Raw genomic sequence first — 12,215 nt, 5'->3', positions numbered from 1 at the left:
CAGGGGGTATCGCAATACCAGATCTTCAACTCTATTACAAAGCAATAGTAACAAAAACGGCATGGTATTGGTACCGAAATAGGTAGATCAATGGTACAGAATAGAGGACACGGACACAAACCCAAATAAATACAATTTTCTCATACTAGACAAAGGTGCCAAAAATATGCAATGGAGAAAAGATAGCCTCTTCAACAAATGGTGCTGGGAAAAATGGAAATCCATATGCAACAGAATGAAACTAAATCCCTATCTCTCACCCTGCACAAAACCCAACTCAAAATGGATCAAGGACCTCAGAATCAGACCAGAGACCCTGCATCTTAAAGAAGAAAAAGTAGGTCCAAACCTTCAACTTGTTGGCTTAGGATCAGACTTCCTTAACAGGACTCCCATAGCACAAGAAATAAAAGCAAGAATCAACAACTGGGATAGATTCAAACTAAAAAGCTTTCTCTCAGCAAAGGAAACTATCAGTAATGTGAAGAGAGAGCCTACAGAGTGGGAGAATATCTTTGCCACTCATACTTCAGATAGAGCGCTAATTTCCAGAATATATAAAGAACTCAAAAAACTCTACACCAAGAATACAAATAATCCAATCAACAAATGGGCTAAGGAAATGAACAGACACTTCACAGAAGAAGATGTACAAGCAATCAACAGATACATGAAAAAATGTTCAACATCTCTAGTAATAAGAGAAATGCAAATCAAAACTACCCTAAGATTCCATCTCACCCCAATTAGAATGGCAATTATCAAGAACACAAGCAACAATAGGTGTTGGAGAGGATGTGGGGAAAAAGGTACACTCATACATTGCTGGTGGGGTTACAAATTAGTACAGCCACTCGGAAAGCAGTATGGAGATTCCTCAGAAAGCTTGGAATCGAACCACCATTTGACCTGCTATCCCACTCCTTGGCCTATACCCAAAGGACTTAAAATCAGCATATTACAGAGATACAGCCACATCAATGTTCATAGCTGCTCAATTCACAATAGCCAGACTGTGGAACCAACCTAGATGCCCTTCAGTTGATGAATGGATAAAGAAACTGTGGCATATATATACAATGGAATATTACTCAGCCATGAAGAATGATAAAATTATGGCATTTGCAGGCAAATGGATGAAATTGGAGAATATCATGCTAAGTGAGATAAGCCAATCTCAAAAAACTAAAGGATGAATGATCTCGCTGATAAGCAGATGAGGACATATAAGGGGGGGATAGGAGGGGTTAGGGTTAGGGTTAGGTTTAGGGTTAGGGATAAGGAGGGTGGTAAGAATGGAGGGAAAAGAGGGGTGGGAGGGGTGGGGGGAAGGGAAAAAACAGAATGAATCAAACAATATTGCCCTATGTAAATTTATGAATTTTAATTAAAATAAATTTAAAAAATGGAAAGGTAAAAAAAAAAAAGGAGTTTTCCAAAAGGTCTTCTTTTTGTCTTCTTTCTCTGAACTCAATTAGTCAAATATTTATTATTATAACCCTGTACCATTCACTGTACTAAATTCAAAATCTGGTCTGAACAATAATAAGAATAACAAGAAGGGTATTATTAAATATTTATACCTAATTCATTTTTGCTGTACTTTCTGTTGATTTCACACTAAATATCCATTGCAATTGTGAATGATAATGGTTACTTTGCAATAAGTACAGTGTTGTCTTTACAAAAATTCCATATACATATATATCCTAAATTTTTTTAGTTCAATTAAATACTTTCCAAAGTGTTCTTTTTTTTTTTTTTTTTCCCCCTTTCTTTGTTTATTTCTTTTTTAAAAAAGTTCCCAGGGGGAAAAATTCCCAACTAGTCACTCATAATTCAATTACATGTTATAGATTGCTTTAACTCTAAAGAGTACAAAGGACACCCTTCAGTCCTCAGAGGTCCAAAATGTGTGGTTTCCTCTACAGAGGAGTTTGAATCTTTGCCGAGGGGCATTGAGCCAATACAAACTGAGGAGGTCTAAACACTGCGAAAGTACTACATCTTGACACTTGCTACTGTGGAGTACCTTTTAGCACTGGAGTGATTTATATAAATTGGAATGGTGGATGCCTACATAAACACCAATGGTTACCAATGCATACATAACCCCATTATGAATTACACATTTTATAGAGAGACAAAGAAATTTCAGTTATGTTGAAAATCTCTAATTGTATAATGTATTAAATAATCATTTATTTCAATAACATCATAAGAGAAATTGGTATTTCATAAACATTTACTTTATTAAATATTAGCACATTTCAAGCATGGAAAATAGCCAAAGAGAGATTTACTTAAAATAGTCACTGAAGGGAAGTTACGCTATCAGAAGTTATTTTAAGCAATGATCTAATACACTCTATCCAGATAAATGGTCTTTCTCTTCCACTCCCTAAAGGCAAAAAAGAGAACAAGAACAAATTCCCTTAAAAGTATGAAATAGTTCCTGCTATTATACTAAGACAGACATTATTTGGAAAAATGCATATTAAGTCATGGAATATCTCTTAAAGCAAAACTGCAAAGTTAACTAAGCATTTTCTTTAGTATCTTTTGGAAAAAAAACTGTCATTCTCCTCTAAGACATTTACAGACAGTTGGGATATTTACTTGACACCAATAATTGACACTCTTAAGAGTATGAATAATTTTTAAAATCCTGAAGAAAAAAAATGGACTTCAGAAAAACAGAATGGAGCTATGACAGAGTGGAGGGTAAACTTTTCAAATTCTAGTGTAGATTCAACTGTTTATTTTACCTGATAGTATGCAAGTTACAGGATAACTGTAATTTCTTTAAAACAAGATATTCTTCTGAATTTTTAAGTGTTTGGATTAAGAGAAGTTGAGAAAACAGTTGGCAGTATTCTCTTTCTTCTAGAAGCACAGATTACATGAAACGTATACATTTACATTAAAAGATTCTTCTTCAAGTCCAAAAATTCATAAGAAGTAGCACCTTTTCCCTTGGTGAACCCCAAAATACATGGAAGACCTACTAAAAATTAAATGATTAAAAAGCAAAACCAAGTGTTCTACTAGAGGAATTAATTAGGTAATATTAATATAAATGAAGATAAATATTTTGCTAAGCAAATTAAAGCTATGAGAACATATAATATTCAAATAACTGAGCAATTGTTATTCAGTTATGAAGTATATCTCATAATTAGAGGGTTAAATAAAACTGATAAATGAACCTGGTCATTGTAGATAAATACTATATGAAGTTTCAGTGTCCTAAGATGAACTGTAAATTATATTTTTTTGACTCAGAATAAATCAGTGTTTGGAATTATTGACCTGAAACCTTACAATGGCTCCTAGAATTTCTTTTGCAGTGCTTCTCAAACAGAAGTGAAGATGCCTCATTGATGCACAATTGGTCAGGCATTACGTCTTCTCATCAATCATTGAAGCTCTGGTATCTTGGTGTCTGTATCTGTATTGCCTAATGTAATTGAACCCCTTCCTTTGAACATCACATTGAGAGTTGAAAATGTAGGATATGGTAGCAATACCTTTTGAATTTTGAATAACTAGTAGCTATTTTCTGGTTTTAATTTTTAAAAATTAAATTAGTTTAACCGATAGATTAAACTTTGTAATCATACATATTAATGGGTTAATGTGATCGAAGGATGCATGCATATTTTGTAAAATGTTTAAATCAAGTTAACCATAACTATGTCCTCAAATATTTATCTTTTCTTTATGGTGAAAACATGTAAAGTCCTTTTATCTAGCTTTTAGAGATATACAGAATATTACTATTTTCCATGGCAAACCTACCATGCCATTAGAACTAGCCCACTAGAATTTACTAATACTACCGAAATGTAACTTAGTATCCGTTGATCAAGTTTTCCCATACTGCCCTCCCATCTATTCTCCCTAGATTTTGGTAACCACCATTCTACTCTTAACTTCTAGGTGATTACCTTCTTCAGATTCCATGTTTGAATAAGATCTTGTGGTAGTGTCTTTCTGTATCTGTCTTGTTTCACTTGACCTAATGATCTCCAATTCTATCCCCATTGTTGCTGAATAGAACTCTGTTATCTTATGTATACCTGTACATAAAGTATACCCTTTACTCTTTACCCTTGCATCACTTGATGGGCAGACAGGTTGTCTTCATCTCTTGTTATTTTTAATAGTGCTACAATATATACAGGTGTGCTGCTATCTCTTTGAAATTCTGATTCCATTTTCTTGGAATATATATCAAGTGATGGGAAAGCAGGATTATATAGTAGTTCTATTTTTTTTGTTTGTTTGTTTTTTGAGGATCCTCTATGCTATTTTCCACAGTTGATGTACTAATTTACCTTCTCACCAAGAGCATAGAGTTTGTCCCTCACCATCATCTGCTGTCTTTTGTGTTTGAAATGAATGGGGCTAAGAAAATGGGTGTCCATGCAAAAAAATTAAATAAACTCACTAAGTTGCTGAGGCTGGCTTTGAACTTTCAATCTTCTGCCTCAGCTCCCCAAGTCGCTGGGATTATAGGCATGCGCCACTGTGCCTGGCCTATGTTTTTATGTTGGAGAATTAAATGCATTTAAGTTTAAGGTAATTACATTTCTAGTTTTACTGCAGTTTCTTTCTCTTCTTTTCTACCTCTTTTACAGTCTTTCTTTGTGGTTAGGTGATTTACCCTAGCAGTGTGCTTTGACTTCTTGCTTATTATTTTTGGTTTGTCTGTAATAACGTTTGTTTTGTGGTTACCATGAAATTTATAGAAACCTTCTCTGATTATAATGACCTATTTTGAAATGATAGCAACTTAACATGATAGTAAAGGTGAGGAAAAACAACAAAAAATGAAACAAAATATATTAAAACAAACTCTGCATTTGCATGCCATTCCTTCACGCATTTTTGAATTTTTGATATCTCATTTTCATTTTGCTCTATTGCTTATCTCTTCATGTAGTTATTATTTTTTAATTGTTTTGTTTTCAGGATTCATGATTAAAATATAAAGAGTTTACCCAACATGTTTATAATATCAGAGCATTTTGAATTTGTCTTTATATTTACTCTGTGGTGAGTTTATACCTTCTCATGTTTTCTTATTCGTTACTGCCTCTTAAATTTAGTTCTTTCAGTTAGAAGAAATTTCTTTAGCATTTCTGGTAGTACAGATCTGATTGAGATATGACTATCTCAGTTTTGTTTAGGAATGTCTTTATTTCTCCTTCATTTATAAAAAATAGTTTTGCTGGGCATAGTATTCTTGGCAAGCAGGTTTTTTTTTTTCCATTATTATTGTGAAAATGTCATGTCAATCTTCTGGTCTATAAGATTCTGCTCAAAAATCTGCTGCTGGTATCCTGGGACACCCTTTGTGTTATTTGTTTCTTTGTTTGCTGCCTTGAGAATCTTCTCTTCATCTTTCACCTTTGAGAGTTTGATTATAATGTGTCTTGGAGTAGAATTGGTTGTATTAAATTAGAATGGTGATGTTTGGCCTTCCTGTACCTGATATTTGTATCCTTCTCTAGAACCAAGGATGGCTTTTGTTATTATGTCTTAGAATAATCTTTCTATCCCTTTGTTATTCTCAAATTCTTCTATAACACCAATTATCTGAATATTTGTCCTTTTAATGCATTCTCAAAGTTCCCATCTGATTTCATCATTCCTTTTCATTTCTTTTTTCTCCTTTAACTGTGTATTTTTTTTTTTTTTGGTGCTAGGGAATGAACCCAGGGCCTCTCTACCAACTGAGCTATATCCCCAGCCCTGTGTTTTCAAATAGACATTTTTATTCTTTCTTCTGGTGATCTATTCTGGTTTTGTTTGTTTGTTTGTTTGTTTGTTTGTTTTTTGCTTAGAATAATTTCAGCTCAATGATTTCTTTTTTTTTCAAATATTGACTCGCTCTGCTAAACTTTTCTATTGGAGAATTAAATGCTTTCTCTTTGATTTTTTTGAAGCTCTTTGAGTTTACTTACAACAACTGCTTTTGAATTCCTCATCTGAGTGTGCCCATACTGGTTATTATCAGATTTATTTCTGGCACTTTATTTTGACCATTAGGTGAGGTCACGTTTCTTGAAAAATCTTGATATTGGTTGGGTGACATCATCTGGACATTGAAGGATTAGATGTTAATTCCAGTCATCATAATCTGGCTTTATACTTGTATTTCCAGAATTTCCAGTTAGAAATCTTATTTTCCCTGCTTATTTCCCTGAAGTAATCACTTCATCTATTTCAGTCTCAGATCATGCGCTCAGTCAAAGCATGCTTCAAGTTGGTTCTCAGAGGGCTGTCCCTGTTTGAGGTGATCCAAGCTCAGGTTAGTATGTTGTTCAGCAAGACAGGGAGTAGCTAAAATTAGAGTCTAGCTGCTAAAGCCTCTCTCTTGAGCCAGGTTAGGCCCAGACTCCTCATCTACACTTATCTACCTGTGCTTAAGTACTGTGGGAACCTGCTGGGTCTGGGCAGAAGCACCACAGAATTACCAGCTCCAAGTTCCTATACCATGCATGTGGCCACTAACATTGCAAAGTTGTCTTATACCATGAGCCCATAGCCTGCAGGACTAGCACAGCACTGGGGTAAGACCAAGGCTCATACTGCTATGGACTCCTTATTGCCAAGGTGAACTAGGTGGCATAAGACCATTGCAACCAGCCACAAGTTGATGTTGTCTGCAATAGCCACTTGAATCTCATAGCCACTGGAACCTTTGCAATCAGGTGGGACCGAGGAGGCTGATGACTCAGGCCCATTCCAAGCTGGCACTGATATAGGCCAAAAATTGAGAACATTCCACTGACTCATAGGTCTTCTCTTACTTCAGGGCAGATCTAGAAGCTGTCTGACTTGTGACATGGCCATGAGGTCTTTGGATTCTACCTCTAGGTTTCATTGCAGTGGGACCAGACAAGATAAAATCCTGATCTGATGGGCTGGGGAGATAGCTCAGCTGGTAGAGTGCTTGCCTTGCAAGCACAAGGCCCTGAGTTCAATCCCCAGTACCGCAAAAAAAAAAAAAAAAAAAAAAAAAAAAACCTGATCTGATCATTATACACTGTATACATGTATTGAAATAACATACCATACCATATAAATATGTACAATTATTATTTGTGAATTAGATTTTAAAAAATATCTTGTTCAAATCCTCCCATAATCCCTGTTCCCTGCCAGGTAGATTCATGGAACTCATTATTCAATGAGGATTTGAAGATGCTGTCTGGAATAGAAGTTCAATAGACAGGTACCACATGTCTCCTCCTGATGCTGGGGTTCCTCTAGAGGCTGAGGTGGTTTTGATGCTCTGCTTTCTAGTAGTAGTTTTCATGTCCTGCTTAAAATCCTGTGGGGGTTTTCATGCCCTGCTTCCTAGTGGGTTGAGTCTTGACCCTCTTTCTATTACCTGAGGTAGGGCAAGGGGTGGTGGCAACAGCCACGTGGCTAATGCAGTTCTAACAACTAAGACTGTTATTGGCCTGGGCTTAGAGATTATGGGTCTTTGCCTGGCACTGGGTTTAACTGTAGTGGGTCTGATACTGCATTTCAAGTCCAAGGTCTGGACTTGATTCCTTCTCCCTCCTCCAAGCAGGAGGTATCTCTCTTCACACTTCCTATCCACCATAATGTTTCTTTTCTTATTTTACTAAAACCAGGCACTATGGTCTCTCATTGGTGTTTCTTAGGTCTTGTAAAGGTAGTTTAGTAGGCGGATAGATGTCCAAACTGGTGTGTCTGTGGGGGTGATGATTACTTGAGCATCTGGTTCTGTCCTTGTGTATTTATTTTTAGTGGTAAGACTGTTCTTAAGCAGTTCATAGTTGGGACATTATAAGACTTCATTATCTGGGAGTGATTGGGCCTTAAGAGCAACTTGCTCAAATGTGAAATGAAAAGTGTGGAGAGAACAGTATGGTATTAAAATGCTACCACAGCCACACTGTGAAGAGGAGCTAGGCTTATTTGTTATTTAAAAGTTAGTAAAAATACAAGTTTATAATACTATTAATATAAATGTTCATTCTCAATGAATAGCTCACTTGTTATTTTTTAATCTAAAACTTTGCATTTCAATTGTATAAGTCCACATATGCACACTTTTGATTCCTTTCATTCATATTTTCAAAGGTTTTGATGTTATACTTATTTACTCTTAATAAAATATATACATATGAGCTTAAATCCACAGAAAATCAAAATGTATTTTGAGGCTTTTTGTAATGTAGTTTTTTTTTTTTTTAATTTGACACTGAATCACTTAAAACAAAGCAGAAGAGCACAGATGAAATTAAAATAATTCAATCAACTATATATAAATAAACTGACCTTCTTAAAATTTTTGTTTAAGTCAACCAGACTGAGCAGGAAGATGTGGTCCTTGGCTCCCAGGAGCAGCCTGCCCCTCTCCTCATCTAATAGAATAGTCTGGAAATCCAGCCCTTCTGATGAACCCAAAAAGGGAATGCAGCTATTTGAAAGCAGCAAATCTATGGGGAAAAAATGAAAGAAAGAAAAATATTTTTATTAAGTCAAATATTTAATTTTTTCCTTCTCTGCCCTGTCTTTGTAAATACATGTATGTGATATGAAAGTTCCAATTAAGATATTTACAAATAACTAGTTTTTAATAAATACTTATTTAGAAAAAAGGCAATGTGTTATTTTTTTATTTTATTAACATTTTATGTGTAATTATATGATATTAAGCATATTAGAATAAATACAAATATATAAACACAAAATAATTAATGTAAAATATTTTAAAACTGAGCTCATTTTCTTGGATTACAATTTAAAATATCTACCTCTAAGAATATTTGAAACTTGATAAAATTGATATATAAAAAGCAGGGATCAAACTATGTCATAAATCTTTTAACATTTCTTTCCTTTGTACATTTTAAAATAGACTGCATTCTTTAGAACATATTTTAGATTAACAGTGACACTGATTGAAAGAAACAGACTTATTTCCTGCCCCAACATATATATGGCCTCCCCATTGTCAACATCATCTCTCAAAGTCCATAGTTTAAATTAGGGTTGGAGTCTCAATGTTGTACATCTTAGGGGTTTGCATAAATGTATAATGGCATGTATCCATCATCACAGTACACCCTAAAAGTCTTTTGTGCTCTGACTATTTATCCTTCTCCCCTGCTCCAATCCCTCATCTTTTTCATGTTTCTATAGTTTCACCTCATCAGAACGTCATATAGTTGGAATTGTACAGTATGTTGCCCCTTCCTCTACTAACTTCTTTTACTCAGTAATATGCCCTTAAGTTTCCTCTGTGTCTTCCTGGCTCAGTATCTAATATCGTTTACTGTGAACTAATATTCTATTGTCTGGATGTACCAGTTTATTGATCCATTCACTTACTGACGGACCTCTTCATTGCTTGCAAGTTTTGGCAATTATGAATAAAACTGCTATAAATATCTGTATGTAGGCTACTTGTAAACACAAGTTGTCAACTTTTTGGGTAAAAACCAAGAAGTCTGATTGATGGATCGCATGTTTAGTTTTGTGAGAAGCTGTCTACTGGCTTCCAAAATATCAGTACTATTTTCATTCCTACCAATGAATGAGAGTTCTTGTTGCTCCATATCCTCATCTGTGTCCATGTTGTCAGTGTTCTTGATTTTGGCCATTCTAATAGGTTTGTAGTGATTCTGTCTTTTTGAATTTTCATTTACCTAATGACAGAGGGTATAGAGTGACTTTTCATGTGTTTTTTTACAGTCTATCTTTGGTGACATGACTGGTAAGGTTTTTGGCCCATTTAATATATTTTTGTTTCTTATTGTGACTTTTAATATGTCTTTGCATATTTTGAATCACAATCCCTTATCACATATGTCTTTGGAAAATATTATCTTGCAGTTATGGCTTATCATTTTCCCCTTTTGTTTTTTGATAGTGTTTAGATTGATTCCTGTGTTTAAAAGATTATACTATCACATGACTATTTTAAATGTGCAGAAAGAAGATGTAAACGAGGTGATTCCAATCAAATGGATTCTGAGACATACTCTTGATCTAGTAATGGAATCAGAAGTTTAAAGCTGAAAATGACCTTGAAAATAAATTAATACGAATTCACGATTTTATAAGTGAAGATATGTAATGTTGGTGAATTGAAGTCAGATGGCCTAAAGTAAAAAAAAAAAAAAAAAAAGTGCTGTCAAAACTGATAAGTGAATTTGAATTCTTAGTTTTTATTTCTTTGATACCTGACTGAAGGTCCAAATTCTTTGTTTCATTTTAATTTTAACAAACAGATTATCTAAGAAGCCCGAATCTTTTCAACAGATTTTGTTTTTTTACTTCAAGTACTTAACAATATTCTCTCATTTTCTACATTCCTAGAATATCAAATGTTGATAAGGAATAATATCACTCATCACTTTATTAAATTCTATAAGTTGTGAGTTTAAAATGAACTCATTGTTTTAAAGTAATTCATTATTAATTGAAGATAAATGTAAAAGAGATAGTATCTCAGAAATAGACATGAAGATACTTCTCAAGAGTATGGAAATTTCAACCTCTGTAAAATAGACCTTCAAATTTGTTAAATTTAGGGGATATATATTCTGTCACTCAACTACAGGTTATTATTATTTCATATTTTGGAGGAGTCTCTCTTTTTTCTATTTTATGTGTAATTATTATTTCCTTTAGTTTCTAAGCTAGATTCATCTTAGTTTTAACAAACCAAAAGGCATTGGACTGAAGAAAGTACTGTATGAAATCTTTTTTGTTCCAGTCTTTTCTTCTTAGTTCTACTTACAACCATATGGAATGTTTGTTGGATATTAGCCTTGCACAAATAGGCTAATTGCATTTGGAGCTACTAAAATATATTATAGCATTATGTATTTGGCCAGAAAATGATTAAAGTTGTATTTAGTTTAAGAAAATTAATTATCATAGAGTTCTGACAACCATCCAGTGTACACAAAACATGTTCCATAAACATTAAAAGATATTATGAAAATAAAACACAGCATATGAGAAATAAATTCTAATAGAAGTGCAAATGCTCCTCATGAATCTTCCTTTCATCCAGCATGTCCATGCTGTACATACTGCCCATCAGGCATTGTCAAGGCTTCAGTGCTTCAGGGTCACCCAAAGCAGATGCTCCTGATGTACCACCAGAATTCAGTACAGCCTGATACTGCAAAGCAATGCTGTCATTCATTTCATGGTACTTCATCACATGGGCAGGGTTTCATCTCACATTGTAACCAATAGAAAGGGGAGTACAGTACAATAAGATATTTTAAAAGATCACAGTCACATAACTTTTATTACAATGCAATGTTATAATTGTTCTATTTTTGTAGTACTTGTTGTTAATCTTTTACTGTTCTTGTTTTATAAATTAAAGTTTATCATAGGGGTGTAAATCTAGAATAAACCATCATGTACAGAGCATTCAGTATTCTCCTCAGTTTCAGGCACCTGGAGTTCTTGGCAAGTATTTCATATGGATAAGGTGGATGACTGCATGTCTCCTACTCTTGAGTGTGAGCACAAGGCAAAGACCATGTCTTAGTTATCTTTAAATTCCCAGAACCTCACTCAGAATCTGAGACAAATTAAGTACTTAATGAATAGTTGTGGAATTGAAGAAATTCAGTGTGCTGAAACATAGAGAATATGTGGGGGAGGTGAGAAGTGAGACTAGACATAAAGGCAGCATGCAGATAACCAGGACCGAAGACATCAAACTGGGGAGTTTGGTTATTATGTAAGTGACTGGGAGTCACTATATCTTTTTATGCAAGGAAGACTATAATTGATTGTTGGAAAGATAAGTCTGGCTACAGTGTTTGTGATGGATAAAGATGGGGAATGGCAGTGTCAGGAAGACTATCCAGAAATTTCAAAAACACGGGGAGTCCCTGAATTACAGCAATGCCAATGGAAAGACGGATGTGTATCTTACTTTTCCCCTCTACATATGCAGTGACAAAAATAAATATGCAGTTGACATAATCATTAGCTTAATTTTCTTTCACCATAACCCATTCTATTTCATTTAGTTTCGAACAAACTTGACAAGGAAAAACAGCTGCAAAAATATTGACTAACCTGGAGTGTTATCATTTCCAAATGATTTAATGTTGCCTTGTGACAATGCTAGCATCAAAACTATTAAAGCATACTGCGCCAATTCTTTGTAGCCAAATTAAATAATTAGA

At 34.3% G+C, this 12,215-nt stretch overlaps 1 protein-coding gene across 1 annotated transcript in view; it reads right to left on the bottom strand.

Annotated features, from left to right (window-relative positions):
• The window catches only part of SEMA3D (semaphorin 3D), a 194,159-nt gene that overhangs the window by 100,683 nt on the left and 81,261 nt on the right, over nucleotides 1–12,215 (bottom strand). Inside the window, exon 4 of the mRNA XM_079151830.1 lies at nucleotides 8,326–8,486. Coding sequence (XP_079007956.1) covers nucleotides 8,326–8,486 — 161 coding nt within the window. The remainder of the gene's footprint in view (nucleotides 1–8,325; nucleotides 8,487–12,215) is intronic.

This window comes from Sciurus vulgaris (genome assembly GCF_902686455.1).
Source record: "Sciurus vulgaris genome assembly, chromosome: 8".
Classification (NCBI taxonomy): Eukaryota; Metazoa; Chordata; class Mammalia; order Rodentia; family Sciuridae; genus Sciurus; species Sciurus vulgaris.
Note: the sequence above shows the minus strand (reverse complement) of the source record. Positions and strands in the feature narration are given on the sequence as shown.